The sequence below is a fragment of the Balaenoptera physalus genome, assembly GCF_965194825.1.
Source record: "Balaenoptera physalus genome assembly, chromosome: 17".
Taxonomy (NCBI): Eukaryota; Metazoa; Chordata; class Mammalia; order Artiodactyla; family Balaenopteridae; genus Balaenoptera; species Balaenoptera physalus.
Window position 1 is genome coordinate 24,531,350 of NC_138895.1, and position 20,254 is coordinate 24,551,603.

The 20,254-nt window shown below is 42.8% G+C and overlaps 1 protein-coding gene and 1 long non-coding RNA gene across 2 annotated transcripts in view; one reads left to right on the forward strand and one right to left on the reverse strand.

Moving 5' to 3' along the window:
* Nucleotides 1-13,321, forward strand: part of LOC309646514 — a 13,975-nt gene extending 654 nt beyond the window's left edge. The window contains exon 2 of the long non-coding RNA XR_014255412.1: nucleotides 264-13,321. This is a non-coding gene — a long non-coding RNA (uncharacterized lncRNA). The remainder of the gene's footprint in view (nucleotides 1-263) is intronic.
* The window catches only part of ZNF704 (zinc finger protein 704), a 218,174-nt gene continuing 201,188 nt past the window's right edge, over nucleotides 3,269-20,254 (reverse strand). Inside the window, exons 8-9 of the mRNA XM_082432844.1 lie at nucleotides 16,983-17,080; nucleotides 3,269-16,271 (exon numbers count right to left, since the gene is read on the reverse strand). Coding sequence (XP_082288970.1) covers nucleotides 16,160-16,271; nucleotides 16,983-17,080 — 210 coding nt within the window. The 3' untranslated portion in view covers nucleotides 3,269-16,159. The remainder of the gene's footprint in view (nucleotides 16,272-16,982; nucleotides 17,081-20,254) is intronic.

Consider the following 20,254-nt stretch of genomic DNA (forward strand, 5'->3'; position numbering starts at 1 on the left):
TAGACTCATTCATTTTTTTTCACTCACACGTTTATTGAATTCTTGCTATGTGCAAGGAACTTCTACATAAAAATAGTGTATGTTAACTGTACACTTTGTCCTATATGAGCTAATTACTAGGTAATCAATAGAGTTATTTGGAGTTGGTGATTTTGAGAATGTACATCTTCTAAAGAAACTTTAAAAATGCCACTTAGACCAAATAAATGTCTATGCCAGGCTTCAAAATGTTCACTTCCTTCTTGCCTCTTTGCTTTGTTCAGGCAGTGGTAGATGGAAAGCAGAGAGTGTATCTACAGCCTGAAGAAATGATCCATCTGAACAGTTTTTCATTCATTCACTTAAAAATTTACTGAGCAGGGCTTCCCTGGTGGTGCGGTAGTTAAGAATCCGCCTGCCAATGCAGGGGACACGGGTTCAAGCCCTGGTCTGGGAGGATTCCACATGCTGCAGAGCAACTAAGCCTGTGTGCCACAGCTACTGAGCCTGCGCTCTAGAGCCTGCGAGCCACAACTACTGAGCCAGTGTGCCACAGCTACTGAAGTCCACATGCCTAGAGCCCGTGCTCCGCAACAAGAGAAGCCACTGCAATGAGAAGACCGCGCACCACAACAAAGAGTAGCCCCCGCTCGCCACAACTAGAGAAAGCCCGCATGCAGCAATGAAGACTCAATGCAGCCAAAAAAATAAATAAATAAGTAAATAAATTTATTTTTAAAAAGTTATTGAGCACATACTACATGCTGTTGTAAGAAGTGTAAGATCTTGGAGGGTATTTTCTGTGGGGAAGGTAGCTTTCATTTTTTTACATTAAAAGAATCCATTACAGGAACTTCCCTGGCGGTCCAGTGGTTAAGACTCCGTGCTTCCACTGGAGGGGGCACAGGTTTGATCCCTGGTCAGGGAACTAACATCCTGCATGCTGCGAGGTGCGGCCAAAAAAAAAAAATATCCATTACTCCATTAGATGTTTGCTGCAGCCTCTCTTCAGATAGCAGGCATTTGGTCAAAACTTGTTTTACAAATATGATTGACACACAGTTTTGCAGGACACCATCACCAGTCCAGATTCCCAGTATTTTCTCCTGCTCCCTACCCCTAAGGGCCATGCAGCTTCCTGGGTGACTCTCCAAGGAGCAGAACTTCCTGGGACCTTGGCAGGAAGGCCTGGAAGAAGCAGGAATATGCAGTTTGAACACCATTCCTAGGGGTTGTTACGTCCATCCTCCTTCTTGGCAAACATGTGGGCACTAAAAGTCAACTGTCTAGCAATCATCTTCAAGAACCCTCAGGCCTGAGGACGACAATGCTTTGTGGGGAAGGATGAGGCATCTGATGTGGTCGCAGGCTTGGCAGACATGCTGTGGGAAGGACAGGGAGAAAGAACTCTTACTGATGGATATGAATACAGGGCCATGCTTTCCCTGCAGTGGCTTTGGCTTGTGGGGAGAAACTGGCCAAAGAAGTGATAAGAATGGACAGCGGCAAAGAGGCAGGAGGGCAGGATGGAGATGGAAGGCAGCCTGGGGTGAAGAGCAGCCCTCACCTGGTTCACAGGTGGAGGAAACCAGCAAGCAGGGGGAAGAGAGAGGAGCACTGCCGTCGATCACTCACAGCAGACCCACAGACGATAGCCCCTAAAAACGCAGAACATCTACTGGGCGGTGTCGGGGGGACGTCCACTTGCATCTAAGCTCTGTGACCTTGGGACAGTTAACCTTTATGAAGGTCTTTCATTCTGCATAAAATGGGGAGAGTGGTTTCCCCACACAGAGCTGCTGTGAGAGTTAATGAGATGGTCACATGGAAGCGTCCAGCACATTGCCTGGCACTGTGCTGTAGGAGCAAAGCAAGTCCTATATCTCCCATCCCACTGCATCTCAGGAAAGGTCAAAGGGCTCAGGGGCCCTGTGCCGAATACAAGGGAATAACAGATGTTCAATGACGGGGAGATGGGCTGGGGCTGGGGCTGGCGTGGAAGAAAGCTGCGGGTGTCCAACTGAACAACCTTCTAGTTCTTGAATAGGCTGAGCTGTAAAATTGTCTCCACTGCCCAGTCTATTAATTGATGAAATAATGGTGCAACCAAGAAAACATTCAGATGTGGTATGTAAGCTATTTACTAAGGCCAGACATTTTTATCTTAGAAAGAATCTTCTTAAGATATTGAAAAAATTCTGAAGGCACTCAAGAGTTTGCAAGCACTCATCCTGGATATCTGAGAATTCCAGTATTTGAGTATTTTGGCTTCCATTTGGGGAATTCTTCTCTGTGAGTGATGACATGTTATTTCAAGTAATTCTCACAATAGCCGCATGAGGTAGGAACTTCTTGGAAGCAGGCAGTAGACCATGAGTCATAGCTCTCCTCACCCCAGCTAAGGCAGATTGGACTAGGAATAGACATTGTCCAAGCCAGACTAATTAGTTTTCATCTCTTTTATTATCATTCCTAATATAAAAACAAGACTTAAAAAAAAGGTTAACTCAAATGTCCAGTTATCTATCTTGCAAGAGGCAAAACTCGGATTTGTGTCCAAGACTGTTGAACTCCAAAGCCTGCTGCCTTGCTGCACAAATACATACGCTTGGTCTTTGCAGGTGAATAGGTCAAGTTCTAGTGGACATGGCCTTGGCCTAGAGGAGGGTCTCCAGGCTGGCTTGGCATCAGAATAGACATCGCCTTTCCTCTGTTTGCCAGCTTGTGTTTACATGACCCAGGCAACAGGACCAGCGGCGTTGCATGAGCAGCTAATGCATCTGGGCAGTCATTGCCAAGGGAGTGGGTTTGAGTTGTAATTATCAGGGCTGAACTCTAGACCAGGGGTCTCCAATCCCTGGGCCTCGGACCGGTACCGGTCTGCGGCCTGTTAGGAACCGGGCTGCACAGCAGGAGGTGAGTGGCGGGATCCAGCAAAGCTTCATCTGCCACTTCCCATCGCTAGCATTACCATGAACCATCCCCCCCATCACTCGCATTACCTCCCTCCCCAACCCCCTCCCTCCCCAACCCTGTCTGTGGAAAAACTGTCTTCCACGAAACTGGTCCCTGGTGCCAAAAAGGTTGGGGACCACTGCTTTAGATGAGAGATGTACCTACAACATGTTTCTAAAAATAGCCTTGATGGTGAGCAGTTGATATGGGGAAGATATCCCTTCGGTTTTAAATTATTTTTACAACTGTAGGTAAAACCTCAAACCCTCTAACCCCTGTAAACCTTTCTTGGATACCAGTTAGTTATCCTTTACTCAAATAAACAGCCCCCAAGTAGAAGCAGATACACAAAAACTTTTATTAAGTGGAAGTTAGACTTCATGGTAATTAACCAGTTACAAGTGCATTTCAATGCATGTGTGTGGACACCGTAGAAGTCAGAATGGTCTTCCTGAAAGTCCAGTGTTCTGGCTCGGCACGTGCCAGTGCAACCCAAGGTAGAACCATACACGCAGGAAATACAGGGCAACGATGACGTCAGACTAGATTGCAACACCATATTCATTGTTACAGCTAAGCATTACAGAACATGAAAGTCCAAAGACCAGAAGACTATTACTAAAGTGAGTCTTACTACAGACCTTTACTTCTACTTAAATGCTTCCATAGGACCAACGTAGCAAATCCTCAACTCTGGGGGGACAGCACCATTTCTATATTTTATGCTTAAATGGGCCACAGAAACTGTAAACATTCAGTGGTCCTCGTGATGCCCATTGCAGGTAGATGCCAGCTGTCCCCTTGGGAAAGTGCAGTTTACTTTAACTGGTGTCAACATTTTATATTGTAAATCTTCCATCTGAAATTTTTCTTCTCTTTCAATTAGCACCAGTTTATTTGAAATAGTTTTCCTGGTGTTAAATATTTAGGAAACATTTTTTGTTTAACCAACACACAAAGTCCCAAACAATGGAAAGCAAAAAAACATTCAAAAAGTTGTTTTAGAGAACAGCATTTAGAAAAACAACATCATTTAAACATTCGACAGATCTATGTACAAGGTGCCCAAAGCTGGCAAGGAGCATGGCTGAGGAACAGTCACATAAAAGGTTTATTAACCTGAACCTTCTCAGGCTGTATTTACAGTCGGATAGGTATTCAGAAATGTAGTATCAGAACATCTGAATTTGGCTAAAAATCATATAAAAAGACACATCCCCACTCCCAATAATTTCTAAGTAGGTAGCAAACATATCCAGTATAACCACAAGTACCAGGTTTAGAAGTGTGTTTTTCCATATTTTACATACAAACAGCTGAGAAACTTTCTCAGTGGACACAGAAGAGATCCGGAATGGCAGAGAAATGGAGTTCTTTATTTCAACATTGTCAGATGAAGGAAAGAATTTTTTTCATGCTGAGTAATGTAGGGAAGTACTGATTAAGGAGCAAAGATAAATTATTAGGGAAAAAGGTTTCAAGGAAATACAAAATCTAAGAGGGCTGAAGAAATGTGTGTATGTTTTATATGGACTTTCCAAAAAATACAAGTAATGATCTCCAAATAACTTTGCAAAAAAGACCAATGATTTTGCTTTGCTGGACAATATTTTTATGTTTTGTTCTTCAAAACTATATAATCCGAACCCTTTGGAGAATAGTTTTTTTCCTTAGATTGCGACTTAAAACACAATAGACACAACCTATGCTATATTCATCCAAGGCAATACTCATTAACTTCATGTAGTTTTGTTTGCTTGTTAATCCAGTGTTACTAGAACAGTCACCTTTAAAAGAACTGGGCCCATTTTTGTAACAGCCCACATTTCCCATTTCTGCTGAAGAAGTAAAATATAAACCATTTCTCCTTTATTCACTTCATGGCTGAATTTGTTTAGAGCCTGAAATTTCAATGCACTGTCTTTAAAAATATCAGCTAGAACTATATAGATGGAAGTCCTACAACCCCATAATGACATGCATTCAAGTGTGTTTTGAACAATTTGCAGTTGTGGTAAGTCTCTATGAAAAAAATTGACTTGGATTGGATACAAAATAACATTACTCTTTGAAAATGCATAGTTTGTAACTTTTTACATTCATTCACTAATATTAAAGACTTTTGTTAAGCCAGAACTTACCTCCGAATGGTGGTAAGATTGCATTTTGAAAGATCTCTAAAAATTGGAGAGCATTGCCTCATTGCTTTTGAATTAGTGCCCGATTCCGAGTTAATGCCGGTCACGTTAACACCCGCATCGTACAGGAAGGGCTGCTTCTTCTGTCTTTCTCTTTTTTGTCTAGCAGGCACTAAAAAGCAATGCTTTCTACTCTCAGCAATTTCCATTAAATACCCCATTTTAGCTATTTTATAATTTCATTTTAATAGGTTAGATTTGGTGTAGAAAACAATTTGAAAGATGGCTTAATTCTTAAAAGTAGCATGTTTTTAAACCCTATCATGGATGAAGGGCAACAGAGGTCTTGTATTGACTGTGGTTCTCTCACTCCCCGGCTCCCTCATTTGAAAAAGATGACCGCAGGCCACTCGGCTGTTGTATTTGATGATAGTTACAAACCCTTTGGGACCTAGCGATTTTTTCTTATCCTGAGTTCTTCCTCTAAGTATATAGATTTTGATACATGAAACACTTTGGAAACTACACTAGTGTCTGGTTATTCCAGAGAGCTTACGTTTCAATGGCTGACTATCGTCCAACCATTAATTATAAAAATAGGAATTTAAGGGCATGTTGTAGGAAAATACTGATTAATGACATTTTAAAAAAACGTATATGATCCGCATGCCTGGGTTATTTTACACCCAGGACATTTTCAGTTATTGAAGTCACAGAATTAGTATATTTGGGGGGTATTGAGTTCTTCCCTAAAAATCTAAATCTATTCTAAAGCTTTCTACCAGTGATCACAGAGGTTCCCCCAAACAGTCGGGATACTTTGGAAGAAGAAGCTTTGCTATCATCACAGGGCTTGGTCAAGTCACAGTCATTGCTTTCCAATTAGCAGAGTGTAGGGGAAAAGGCATAAGCAAAGCAGGCATTTGTAATCTGCAAAGTGATGCATCTTTTTTTTTGGCCGTACCACACGGCACACAGGATCTTAGTTCCCTAACCAGGGACCAGGGATCGAACACATGTCTCATTGGAAGAGCAGAGTCTTAACCACTGGACCGCCAGGGAAGTACACCCCGTGATGCATCTGTTTTTTTTTTTTTTAAATTGCCCTTGGGTGGGAGTAGTTTATGGATTATGCTACACTGTATATCCCTGAGGGGTAATCCCATCTCTGGAGCCACTGGCCCCCAAAGCTCTGCCTCTTTCCTTTCTGTCTTGGCCATCTGTGCCCAAAACATGGGAAGGGGGCTCCACCAGGGTGAGAGACACGTGCTTCACAACACGAGCAGACTGGCTGAGTTTTCTCTTTGCGTAAATATAAACTTAAAACAATTATACCCTGCAGGAGCCACTACCTTTTCACACAATAAAGGTCAATTCCATTTTCATGCTCTGTAATCCTGGGCAGAGGTCAGGGCCTAGAGCAATGAACGTGAAGGTCTCTTCCTCTGCCCTGATCACTCCATTGGCTTTGCTCTGGAGGGGACCAGTGGGGTAGGGGACTTGGGAGGCGGGCTTTGAGTCAAAGTGAAAGGATTAGGTATCTGCCTTGTCATTCTTTATCAGTGAGTCTGACCAAATCTTTTGTGATGAGCGTGGCAGGTTGTCTGCTGACCGACCTGCTCTCTGAATGATCACCCAAAACTGTTCAGACAAATGGAAGCATTTCCCGGAAGGAAGGGTGTAGCCTCATAGACTAAGCCTAACATACCAGTCCTGGTAATATTTATTCCCTTGGACCTTAATTGAAGAGTGAGAGATCAGGAACACAGAAGCAAAAATGTTTCATCCGGGGCTTCTGGAAGCAAACATACGTAACAGCATGGCCTCTGGCTTGGCGGTAAAGGCAAAGAGGAGAGGGTAACATTTTACTAGCGAATTCGAGGTGGTTGCCGAGATGGGAAAACAAGACTAGTAACTAGAATGGGAACTGTCCTTTCTCTCCCTTAACGCTCAATTTCTTCTTCTGAATGCTGGTTTTTCCTCTTTAGTCAGAGACGTAAAGAGAATTCAGAAGAAACTAAATGAGCCACTTTTTTTTTTTTTTAAAGAAAATTACTTTCTTTAATGATAGTGCTGTTGCCTTTTTCAGGAGTTGCTACTTGCTCCCCTGGCTAGTTTTTCTGAATTAAAACTTTAGAGAAAAAAAAAAATTTAGAGAATTGCCCCTAGTAAGTATGTAAATGTAACGGTTAATCAGACTTGAGAATTAATTTTTAACACTTTCATAATATAAATAAAGGGGATCTTTTCTTTGGAAGCTGGCAGTTAATAATTATGTGGATGGTGCTCAATAGGAAAGAATATTTTTAAGAAACAAGGACTACAGTTTAAGTGTTGAATTCATAATCTCCACCTTCTTTCAAAAATCTATAGTTTTTTTTTTTTTTTGAGTGGTAGCTTCTTTCTTCTTCCCTAGAGCTTGGGTCCTTTGAAGTCCTGCCACTATCATGGCATTGGTGCTTACCACTGCAAAACGGGCTTCTTCTCCAGCAGAGGAGGAAAGCTCACTGTTTCTTCCTCCAGCACTGTATTGCTTTCGAAACATAATAAAAGTATCTTTTATCAAAAAGCCTGTTAATGAAGCAGGTGATGGGCTCCATGACTAAACTTGTGAGGGGCTTTACCCTAAACTCAGGATGTGAAACCTGTGAGCTGATGGGAGAAGGGGAAGATGAAATCCGTTCAGGGACTGGTCAACCTTTTAATCACTCACAACGACAGAAATCTCAGGCACTGCCAATGTTGTTTAAATTGTATTCATATTTAAACTTGACCTATCCATATTACCGGGTGTTTCCAACATTGAGTTGACAGTATTTTTCAATTTGATCATTACAAATTGTAAATTTGAGCTGTTTTCAAATTTGGGGGCATCAATATAAGTTTACATGGATAACAAATGTTGAATGTTAGCGGCAAAATAACTTTTTTTCCAAGGAGTCAAGTTTTACTCAGAACATTGCACCAGCTAATCAACTCCTATAATTAATCACTTAGATAGTTGGAGTCTAGGGAATAGGGGTCTGGTAGGTACCCTAAAGGGATAAATTCGGGGGTGATTGAGTGTGCATTTGACAATGTGAATGAGTGGGCTCTATATTTCTATGCTGAAGTACCTGGATTGTAAGGATGGGTGAAGAACATGGGTCCCTGGGTCTTCTCAGGTCTAGAGTCATTCTGGAAGACTGAGGTCTGAGCCAGCTCTTACACATACTCTTTCCCTCCTCCCTCCAGGCAGTAATGAGGCCGAGTCACAGGTTGAAGACCACTTGAACCAGGTTGGCCTTGGAGGTGGTGATGGTAATCTTAAATATTCTTATTTTACACTGGGTTCTAGGGACGGTCAAATGAAGTCATGTATCTGAAAGAGACATACTTTCTCATATATGTGAAAGGGTTAGTGATTATCTCAACACCATCAGGACTCTGGTGTAAGACACAGTCTAAAATAACTTAGTTCATCCAAATGAAGGAAGCAACGTCTAATTTTTTCCATGACACATTTATTCCCATTTTGTCTTTGCCCTCAGGGAAAGGTGTTAAGGTTTTCTACATGGAAAAACTCTATTTTGAGGTTACTGGACATTCTAAAATACCTAAGTACCTACCAGTTCTGAAGCAAGGATTTTGCCATGTCAGAGGTGAAACAAAGGAACTTTTATCCTGGGATGCAAACTCATGAGGCAGGATGGAGTGGGAGGGGGTGTGGAAGGGTTGGCAAAGGGCTTTGGCACAAGGAGGCAATGTGTGCTATCTTAAACTGCAGGGGCTCCTGGCTGCCTTCTCCAAAGGCACAAGGCTGTTCTTTGCCAGCCCTCATCACAGTGGTCACGGCAGTTAAAACAGTAAGAAAGTTAGGATTACAGTCATTCCATGCTTTGGGGCCTGGCCCGGGCACGCCAGGAGGCAGAGTGACAGCTGAATAACGCTTCAGTATATTTTGATCAGAGGCAAAGCTAGTTTAAGGATATTGTATTTTTATCTTCAAGTCTTCCATGAGAATGATTTCTGGGGAGAACTGGCCTCTTTCCCTTCTTTGATTTTAGTTGCCCAGATGGTACCAATGTGTGAGTTTGTAGGGCTGATGGAAGAACTTGAACTGATGGCTATGGAAGGTGAAATCTGCTTTTCCCAACAGTTGAAACTGGTGGCCAAAGGCTGCATCTGCCCACATACAGGTTCTCTTTGGTCTGCACACCGTTGGCCAAGAATCTGAGTTTAGCTTAAGTGTCAGGTAACATTATATTTCCAAGTCAGAAGATCTAGCAGCCCCAGGCCTGATTTCTCTATGGTTCTGATTGTCTAGAGCTGAGATCCCCCTTTAAAGGGGGTGTGTGTCCTCTTCACCATGATCTCCGTCATTCTTTAGTGTCCTTCTTCTGCCTGATCTGAATCGCTCATTTACAGAATCTACCTGTTCTTTCCAAGGCATCTGCTTAGAAAGGATTAGGAGGCTTCTATTTAAATAGGAAGCAAGACTCATTTGGTTCAAAACCATGCAGCAATAAACACTTCTTGGGAACTTTTAATGCCAACATTAGAGATATTCCAAGAGAATGAAGATGGAGATTTGGGCTGCTTCATCTCAGAGATGAGGCTGTATACATTTTCCTCCAACTCCATGCATTTCTAGCTCTCATGTGTGCAGATTCTAAAGCCCATTAGAAAGCAAAGTCAGAGTGACCCTCTGACCACCTTACAGGGGTTGCCCAATGGGTGTACGACCATTCTATCCCAGCTTTTCTTTTGATGTTATCTGCATACTTGACTAATTAGTCTAGCTTTTGAATTACCGAAATCTTAGAAAGAAAAGATGCTTTCTTGCTTTAACAGTGAGTGGGCTAGAAAAAACTGTAGAGCATTATGAAATGGTTTTGGCAAAGCTCAAAATTATTTGTACGGTTAATCAACTCTCCATGGCTGCCTTCCTTGTTTCCCGACTCTTGGGAATACAGTGACTTTCTGATCTCAGACTTGCCTGTCTGTGAATTCTTCATGTGAAAAATCAAGCACTTGTTCTGGTAAGGAATTTAAAGTTATTTAGTTAGTGCTGGGGACAAAATTATTTTAAACATCACTGATTACCTAAGAATTCTATCTTTGGGTTTACACACCATGATTTTAGAAATTTCCATCAAATGATACTTGCTAGTTAAAAGCAGCTTTGTGGTTCTGGTAGGTTGAGGAATAAGTTTGTCCTTGTGACAGGAATCTATCATTTTACACTAAAGAATTTACAAGTATATTTCTCCCATTGCCTATAAGCATATCTATTAACATTTTAAAGATTTAAGATACATAAGATGATTCTTAAAGTTTTTTTTTTTCCCCCCAAAATACTTTGAAAACACGCTGGTAAAGATAAATGGAGTAGCTGTTGCCATCTTGATTCTCTTGTAATAATCTTCCAGCTGATCTGCATTTCTACCCTTGCTGCAGAGGGTTAATTGAAAAGATATGCATCAGAACGCTTGCTTAAAAGAGGCATAGCCCTTTGTTTGGAGAGCAGGAATTGCTTATAATATTAACACTTCCTGTCTGGTAAAATATTGTATTTTAAAAAATAAGCTACAATGTATAAAACCAAGGTCATTTCCCACAAAATGTTCATGTTCTTTGTGATTACAAAACACTGCATCTTGTAAAATATTTCCAGTTCTGTTAACTTGAGAAGTACTAATGCTTATTATAAAAGTGTCACATCTCTCAGAATTGTAGAAGCCTATGCAGTATATTTCTTGTCTTATTTGGAAAATTAAGTTATAATTATTATTGTATTTAAGATTACATTTTGCAACAACACATTACCATTGTGATTCTCAGACTCACAAGAAAAGTTATAAAACATGAGATTGTCTTAAAAAAAAAAAAAAAAGGAACTATTTACAAAACAGGACCAGAAGTAAAATTCCCATTTTGATTTCTGGTCCTATGATAGATACACTTTTTAAAGCATGTATATCATTGATTGGATCTGGACTTTTTCAAAGTCAGTCACAATAAGCAAACCAGTCGGTTTTAAATGCATTTTATACTTTCTTGCTCTGGTGGTGTGCATTACTTAGTGATACAATTGGTACCTAAAAGTGCTAAGCTCGTTTTATTTACTGACTTCCGGTTTGACTAGTTACAATGCAAAAGACAGAAGGAAACAGTTCCGCTCTGGAGGAATTCCCACAGGTATGGGGAACAGGGAAAGCGTGTGTGCTGCTGGTTGGGTTATTTTCTTAGAGAAATGAAATTTCCAGTTGACCTGTGTGCCCAGCGCTTTCTCCAAAATGATCCACATCCTCATCCATATTCATGAATCGTGCTCTGTTTCCACTCATTTGTATGCACAAATTCTTCCCTGCATTCATACAGGTCAGAGCTACAGTTGATGTGGGTGACAGAAATTCTACAGGGTCATGAGAAAAAGCAGCACCTTGTCCACAAAAGTCCATGGAAGTTTGCTCCTTAACCTGCTGTTAAAGTAAAATGCACGTCTTTCACATCCCTCACCTATAGAATTCAGCTAATAACCAGTCATCCAACCGGCTGATTATAAAAAGGAACACCAAGGTGTCATATTCATAATTACATTCACAAACAGCCTTACATGAGTCTGTGAAAACCCACCAGGGACTGTGCTGTGGTTCAGATGTCAGCCTTAGAATGCAGGTCTAAGAAACAAAGAAACTGTTCTGTTTCATAGAGCATTCCTCCACACCTCAAAAAGTCGGTACTGTCCAGTTCATGGCAATTTGTCTTGAAATGGTATCGTGTTCATTAAAAAACAAACAAACAAACAAACAAAAACTGTTCTGACTAGAAAAGATGCTGGAGATAATAAAAACCTTTCTAGTCTTAGGATCCTCCAGATCTATTTTTCACATACCCTTTAGTCTTCCCTGAGGAAAAGAATATTTTTTACAGTATTTTGCTACTATTCTCAAGGTATTCTCTCCCCTATATACAGGTTCTGTCACTTTTCTCTAAACATTCCCAAGTGAATGCTGCGCTTTCCTTTTCCAATGAAGTCGGATGAAGGCGGAAATGGGTTTTAGCAGTGCCGGCTAATTCAGAACCCAAGGCTGCTTTCAAGTGTGGCTTAGTGTGACACCAGCGACAGTGGACTTCAACTTAAGTGATCTTGAAATTTGATAGAGGGCATGTCAGTTTCAGAAATCTTTTGCAACATACATGTAATTATTTTTTTTAAAGTTTTGTTGGAAAGCCCAAGAACTGTAACACACATCATATTGAAAGTTTTCATCTGCAACACAGTTATGCCTGGACAAAGGATCGTCTCATAAAGGGCACCCACCCTGTTGGTGCACGGAGCTGCTGACAGGCATGCACATTCCTGCTCAGAAACCCACTGCCCTCTTCCTGACACTGGCTTTTGCCAAACAAGGGAGGAAACTTCCCAGCAAGTGAGGAGGAGAGCAGTCTGTGCCCACCGGAGATGCGCACGGCAGTCCTGCATCCCTGGCCTGAGTGCTTCCCGCAAAGGAGCTCTCTCCTTGCTTCAATCAGCTGCTCCCAGAGCGGGAACCTGGCAGCTCCCTCGGAGGTGCCCAGGGACAGTCACCACCAGCTGATCAGCACTAGCATGGTGAGCCCGAGCCAGGTGTCCACAGCCCTCCTGTATCTCCTCTCTGGCTCCCCACCCACTTGCTACCCAGGTGTTTCCTCCAGGTGGTCACACTGCCTCCCATAAATTGGTTGCACATTCTCTGGGAAGAACTAAGGCTTAAAATGACTGCTCTCTGCTGTGCAGCTATCTGGAGAAGCCTGTCCATCACCAGGAAATGCCTTCTTTGGAGAGAGATGAGAAATCTTTTCTGAAGGAAAGGGTAATGGGGAGAGAAAAGTCAAAGGCTACCACATGCCTTCTTTAGAAAGGCTCTGGGACCAGAACCCACTGCATTGCCGTTCCTTTTGCACAGACAGGTGCCCGTGATGGGCGAGGCTTTGGTCAAGCAGCCACATGCCCTGGGGCTTCCCTTCCCACCCGTACTCCCCTCCACCTGCCAAATGAACACAGAAAAGAACGTGGTACCACAGAGAAGGCATAAAACAGGGACTTCCCTGGTGGTCCAGTGGTTAAGACTTTGCCTTCCAATGCAGGGGGTGTGGCTTCAATCCCTGGTTGGGGAGCTAAGATCCCACATGCCTTGGGGCCAAAAAACCAAAACATAAAACAGAAGCAATACTGTAACAAATTAAATAAAGACGTTAAAAATGGTCCACATCAGAAAATCTTTTTTTAAAAAAAGAGGAGGCATAAAACAAATCTTGGACTTAATTTGGCACTTCATTTAGTTCCAAAATATAACAAAATAGCTCTACATTTTTTTTTTAATTTTAGCATTTATAATCAGTACTGTATATTGCAATTTGTAGCTTTCTGGGTGGCTTAAAAGAAGTTTCATCCCTTTTCTTCAACGCCAGGCAGGTGAAGCTTGGTAGTTCCCTAGTCATTACATGCCTTGGTACAGGCAATCAGTGTCTGTGTGCAGGAAGTACTGAGGGTCTGTGCCCACCTCAGAGCTAGAGAAGAGGACACACAGAGCCCCGGGCTGGCCAGCAGAAAGGAGCCCCGCGTGAGTGTGAGATGCAGAGAGTGTGTGTGAAGAAGGCTTTAGAAAGCAGAAGGAATCCCAAGGAAGCTGCATCCAGCTCTACCCTTTGCTTGTATCGGTGCATTGGCTAATACCCAGGCAAGGACTGAGCTTGGCTCAGCCAGGCCAGAGCCTAGCACTAGTCACGGGCTGTACCTCTGGGGGCAGAGCCACAGAGCCTCACTCTAGGATTGCTCCACAGCCACCATCTCTCCCTCCTTGTGTCCCAAAGTGCTGGGAGTAGGGGATGGATTTAGCCCCTCATCACTTTAATCTCTTTTGATTAGTGACTTAATCCAAGGATCAAGGGCCATGGAACTTTGCTGAAGAGAAAACCCTCTGCTCCACTACTGCACCCCAACCATCACTCAAGTCCACGGTGAGCCTGCTGAAATGACTGACCAGCCTTGGACTCACCGTGGCCACTGGGCAATCCAGCCACAGTGCAGGGCCTTCTGGACCAGGCCAGAGCATCACCTCCCAGCAGAGATGTTTGTGGGTGAAGCGACAAGACACCAGGGAGGAGAAAAGACAGGCTGGGGTAGAGGATGCAAATATGTTTCTGCACTTAGAAAACCCTTTCCTGGCTGACTTTGTTAGTGCTCAAACATACATTATAGCTGGTGCTGTATTGATTGGTAATCACGATGTGATATTAAATGAAGCTCTTTCTCTGCTCTTAAAATAAGTGTTTTTAAAGAAAAAAATAAATGAAGGAGGAAAACAGGATCTCTTTCAAGGAATAATGCTTCAAATGTCATGTGAGAGTTTAAAAAATAAAATTGCCAAAATATATGAATGCACAGATTGCAGATGTTACACTGTAGAACCTCCTTCTTTTTCCCTTGCTTAATAAAAAAAAAGAGGATAGTTCTTATGACTAGATGACTTCTTTCTACTCTTTCAAAAAAAAGCGTATGTACAATCTCTAAATATATTAAACTTTGCTCTGTGCAATTTCATTTAACATTCCTATGGCTGATCCTAGGCCCCCGTCCCGACACAGTGCATCCTATAAGGTGCTCTTACTTCTTTGCATAGGTATAGGAGGAATAACTTTAGCAGGGCAATCAAGAGTAGGGTAGACAGAGAATGAGCTTATTTATAGGGCTTGACAACTACTCCCCTGTCCCCGCACCACTACCACCAAGACAGACAAACAAACAAATACCACGCTAGAAAGTCTAATAAATGGAACACAGTGCAAGCCCTGGTCCTATTAAATGGAGAGATTCCTATACCAACACGCATTTTCCTTTTGGTGTTCTGTATGTTCCCTTCTGAGCAAATTCTTAATGAATAGCTCCAATATTTTGATAAGAAAAATAAAGGTTTGGACCTTCCTTTTCCCCATATAATCTTTACATGGTTCATTAACCCATCTCCCAGACATGCTAAAGCATAAAACCTATAAAAGTGCACTCAGAATGGATGTTGACCTCACATAACTTTCTGAACAGATGGGGACATGGAGGCTGTGCTCTGCTGTGTAAAGCACACCTGCCGGGATGGTCTGGAGTTCTCTACCTTTTCTGAAAACAGTCAGCGGTGGCGTTTTGAGGGAAGGAAGGCCTGATGAGCCACTGACCTGGCAACAACTGTCAGATAAGCAGTGATGAAGAGATCCGAGCTATGGCTGGCGTCGCATCCCTGAAGGAAGCTTTGAGGCTTACCCAGATGGCAATGCGTGCCAGGTCTTGAGTGCATTGTGGCCGGGAGAGAGTGGGCCGGGCCACCCCTCAGGGAAGGCTTCCGAGGAAGACTCCCAGACGTTTCCCAACAGTGACAGCGGGATGTCCTGAACTCAGCTGGGGCTGAAGTCTGCTGGTGATGTCCATTGTCTATCTTTTTTCAAGCTTATGCCCTCCTGGGCCCTTCAAGCTAACAGCTCTACCATGGTTCAGTTTGGGGCCATTCTTTAAAACAAAACAAACAAACTAAAAAGACATAGAAAAGATACCCAGAGTGCTGCCGTTTCCTGGCAACACATCATGATGTGTACTGCTCCCAGAAGTCCGATGGAGAACAGGCAAAAGACTATTCACAATGAAAACAGGTATCGCTCTTTGTACAAATGCTACTGAATAACATGTAGCTTTTTTTTTTAAGTGTCAAAAAAAAAAAAAATCTCAGAAACGGCATTATCCAGAAAGGTTATCAAAATAGGCCTCCTTTCCAGAAAAAATGGGCTTGGTTGGTTCGATTGCTACAGAAGTCCACAGTTTTCAGAGCTAGACATACAGCAACAAAAAAAGTTGATTTTTTAAGGAAAAAAGTAGTTACAGCTGCTCTCGGCTGGGTTCTCAGCAAAAACAGTGAGGGTGGTGACCTTTTTTGTTTTTTGCTGTGATTTCACCAAGGTTCCCGGAAGTGCTTTCCCTGGGTTTCAAGTGTGTTTTGTTCAGAAGGAAAAGCGCTTTCCGACACCCTCAGCACAAGTCGAGGGCAGGAGTGTCTGGGCGACGATCAGGGGCCTGTGCATTAGTCAATGAACCGCTGGCAGGCCTTCTTCCAGCGGCAGGCCGTGCACCACATGTCACGGTTCTCCATGCCGTACACCTTCCGGCACTTCTTGCCCTCTCCCCGGGGCTTCCTGTAAGACAGGCCAGGAAACAGTATTCAGTGTGAGGGATTCAATGGGCATTCTTTGGAGGGCTCAAAATCCCTGGAAAAATCTAGAAAAAGTTAGGAAACATAGTAGGGCGTCTCTCTAGGTTCAGCCATTAACCTGTGTGGGATGTTTTCACAGCCACTACACTGAACTGTTAAAATTTGCTACTTAATAGTACTTCCAGTACTCTTCAGCTTCTATTTGTCCGTTTGTAGACATGTCCATTTGGGCATCTGTATAACACTGAATTAAATAAGTAAATACAAGAAATACCAGTAGAGAGCATTATTCTTTCAAGTTTTTAAATATGTACTTTCAAATGCTCTCTTGCTTCTCAAATTTCTAGTCTTCTGGTTAAGGGAATCCTGGTGAGGTCCTCCTTGATCTGGGTTAAAAACTCTATTTTGTACTTCATTTCATGCAGACGTTCATGCAACATGGCTTTAAAGAGACCCTGTAATCAGCATTACCTATTCTGCAAGAAAATTTACTGTAAACTGTGACCCCAGAAAAATAACAAATCTTTATCAAGAGTTAATAGATGGGGAAAACCATGGGAACAAAAGAAAGGGTGTTTCATCCATTTCAGGGGAATTTTACGAAGATTGTATCTCTGGTTTCTCTTTTCCTCGCTGTTCTACTTTTCAGTTAATTCCCTGGAGAGGAGGCATGTGGGGTGTCAAGCAGTCATACCTTAGGCTGACCGTCCCTCTGGGTGGGGAGGACAAGACGGTGTGAGTGTGCTGTCTCTGCTCTCCTGTGCCCACCGGGTGACTGTGGGTTGGTGACACCTAGTAAGCACATGCAAAACAAAGTTAACGGGGCAGGCTCTCCTCACCATGCATTTCATTAGCCTTTGCCACGTGGGCAGGGGTACCCAACCAACAGACACGGAGAGGCTGTGCTTCCTTCACAGAGACCACATGTTAAAATGCATGGGGTGATGCTCATGGAAGAATTTAAAGGCATCCCCCAACAGAAAAGACCCAGCAACAATGAATACTTTACAAATCTTCATGACTTCACAACACCTCTGCATTCCCAGTTGCCCATTTTCACTTGAATAATATTTTAAACCTTAAAGCATATTCCTATTCCAAGCCTCATCCGTCTCTCTTTTAAAGAAGAAAAGAGGTTAAGAGAGTTCTCTGGGATTATACAGCTAGTCAGTGGCAACACACAATGTGGATCTCAGCCTTCTGTGTATTCAGTTAGATCATTCACAGCTAGTAAATAAATGGCTTCTTGCATAAGATGACCACATGGCAGACTCTGGGGTCTGAACAGAGATAAAGGCAAGAAGCAAAGATCCTGAGCAAATCAAGAACGAATGTCAACCTTGTAGTACTTACTGAGCATCCACTATGTGCCAGGGTCACTGACAACAGCTTTACTTTCACATCTACCCCGTGTGATAAGTACTCACTGTTCCTATTTTATAGATGAGGAAACCAAGCACAGGGATGTTAAATAACTTGCCCCAGGTCATGGAACTTGCAATGGCCAGGGCTGTACTGAGCTCTCCCTGATGCCAGAGCATGTGTTTAACCCCCTTATGCCCCGCCTCTCAGTCGTAATGATGGAAGGGTCCCCTTTGTTCTCCATTCCTCTTGCATTTCTCACTTATTCTCTTTGTATCACCTGCTCACCTAGCACTAAATATCTTCCCAGCAAATGGGATTCTCAAAGGCTACACAAAACTAATTTTATAACAAAAGATAAATGATGTTTCAAGTAAATATACAATATTGCCATATACAAAAGAGCAAACATCTAATAAATTGATAAACTTAATCACTTAGAAGCCAACATGGCCACAGAAATACCAGTACCAACCAACAGTCATGGAAACATTCCATAGAATTGATTTTCTCTAGTACAGGGACCAGTATTTTATATTTTCTGTCAATGTAAAGGAATGTACATAAGTGTTATTTTCTTAGTCATTAATTAAAAAAAAATTAAACACATAAGAAAAAAACCCAACATTTTAAACCATTATTGCCATGAGTCTCATTTATTCTGTACCATTGGTCTTTACTTCTTGCTAAAGTTAGGTGGATTGAGGGCCAGCAGAGGTGAGTGACATACATAATTTTTTAAAAACCAAAGCTTTGGAGTTCAGTGTCTGCATTTGATGTGGATGGATATGTAGGTTCTTCCAGAAGCAGTATGCCCACCTCTCACTCCCATCCCCCATCCCATCAGGACCAGGATGCATATTAGCGCAGTAGAGGGAGTGAACGCTTCAGAGTTTACTACCACTGTAGAGGATCTAGAATATGCTCATATGACTTGTTTTAAGTGCTCAGGACAATGAAAAAAAATTTTGTTTTCAAAATTATTGTAGAACTTGTAGAATCCCAAGAGTACCTCTTTATTCAGTCAGAGAACTGGAAATGTTTAGGTGACACGACAGTGACACTATTTCCATCAGCCGGGGATAATGTGGAAGGTTCTAAGTTTTGCAGAATTGCCATACGTCAATTTTGTGTGGGGTGATACGAGATTATAAGATGCTCTTTATTCAACAAATATTTATTAAATATTTACTGTGCCCCAGGCACTGTTCTAGATTGTGGGGATACAGCCCTGAACAAGATAAAGTCTCTGCCCTCATGGAGTGTACATTCTAGTGGGGAGATATAGACAATAAATACAAAACAAGTAAGGGCATTTTAGTGATAAGTGCCTGAAGAAAATAAAATAGGCTACCAGGCCAAGCGTGATGGAAGGAGAGGACATATTTGTTCAGGGTGGTGAGGGAAGGCTTCTTGGGGAGGTTACCTTTGATCTACAGGGCACTCCGGGGAAAGGGGCGGGGCAAGGGCCAAGGCCTCCCAGGTGCAGAGCCCCAGTGGGGCCGGAAGACAATGCGTAGGAGGCAGGAGGAAGCCCAGAGGACAGGAGGTGGTGGGTTCAGGTCATGCCTTGGAGCTGTGATGAGGAATTTGAAGGTGATTCTAAGTGCAAGGGAAGCCAGTGGAGCGTTTTAAGAAAGTGAGACATCTGATTAATGCTTTACAAAGATCGCTCTGGCTCCTCAGAGAATGGGTTAGCAAGAGCCCGGACAGGAGCCCCGAGGACCACTTAAGAGCCTTTTGCACTGTTTCAGGAGAAAAACGTACTGGTGATTTAGATGAGAGTGTGGCAGTGGTGGGGAGAAGGGGCTGGATTCGTATCCTGTAGAGGCAGAGTCCGGGACTTGCTGACAGATGGGATATAGGACAGAAAATAAGAGGACAAATCTTTCGATGAATCAAGGATGAAGCAAGAGGAGTCAAGGATGCCTCCTAGGTCCTGGCCTGAGAGGCTGGAGGGATGGAGGTGCCACTTAACTGAAATTAGAACACTGGTGACCTCATAGGTTTAGGGGAGGAATGAGGGGCAGCTTTGGACCTACTGCAGGAAGAATCCTTCTCCACCTTCTTTATTTCTGCTAACGGCTTTCTTAAGTCTGGAGTTGAGGGCACACGTGTTCCGTGTCTAGCCCTGTCTGATGGCAGCCCCTCCCGTTCCACAACAGACCTGGGTTTCTACAGGCTGCAGCATAGTGGAAGCCGGGACCCTCTTCCCACACCAGCGTGCGGCTTAGTTCTGTGGGAGGATCAATATCCTCCGGCTATTGATCGGGAGCTTTCCTGGAGATTTTTTAATAGCAAGACAATCATGTTTTGGCATCTTATGTTAGCTGGGGCTGAGGGTAGGGGGAGGCTGGCATAGGGAGCCAACATTTATTCAGTGCTTGCAAATGTGAAAGGCCACTAGGTTATTTATACTCCCTTTTTATCTTCACCAAAAAGCCTGCAAAATAAGCACTATCTGCATTTTGTAGGGAAGACAATTTAGGCTTGGAGCAGGGAACTGGCCTACATGCATCCCAGAGTTAGAAGTAGTATCAGTAATTACCAAGAGCTTGTTACACTAAGCGCCTTCCCCTGTGTTATCTAGTTTAATCCTCATAA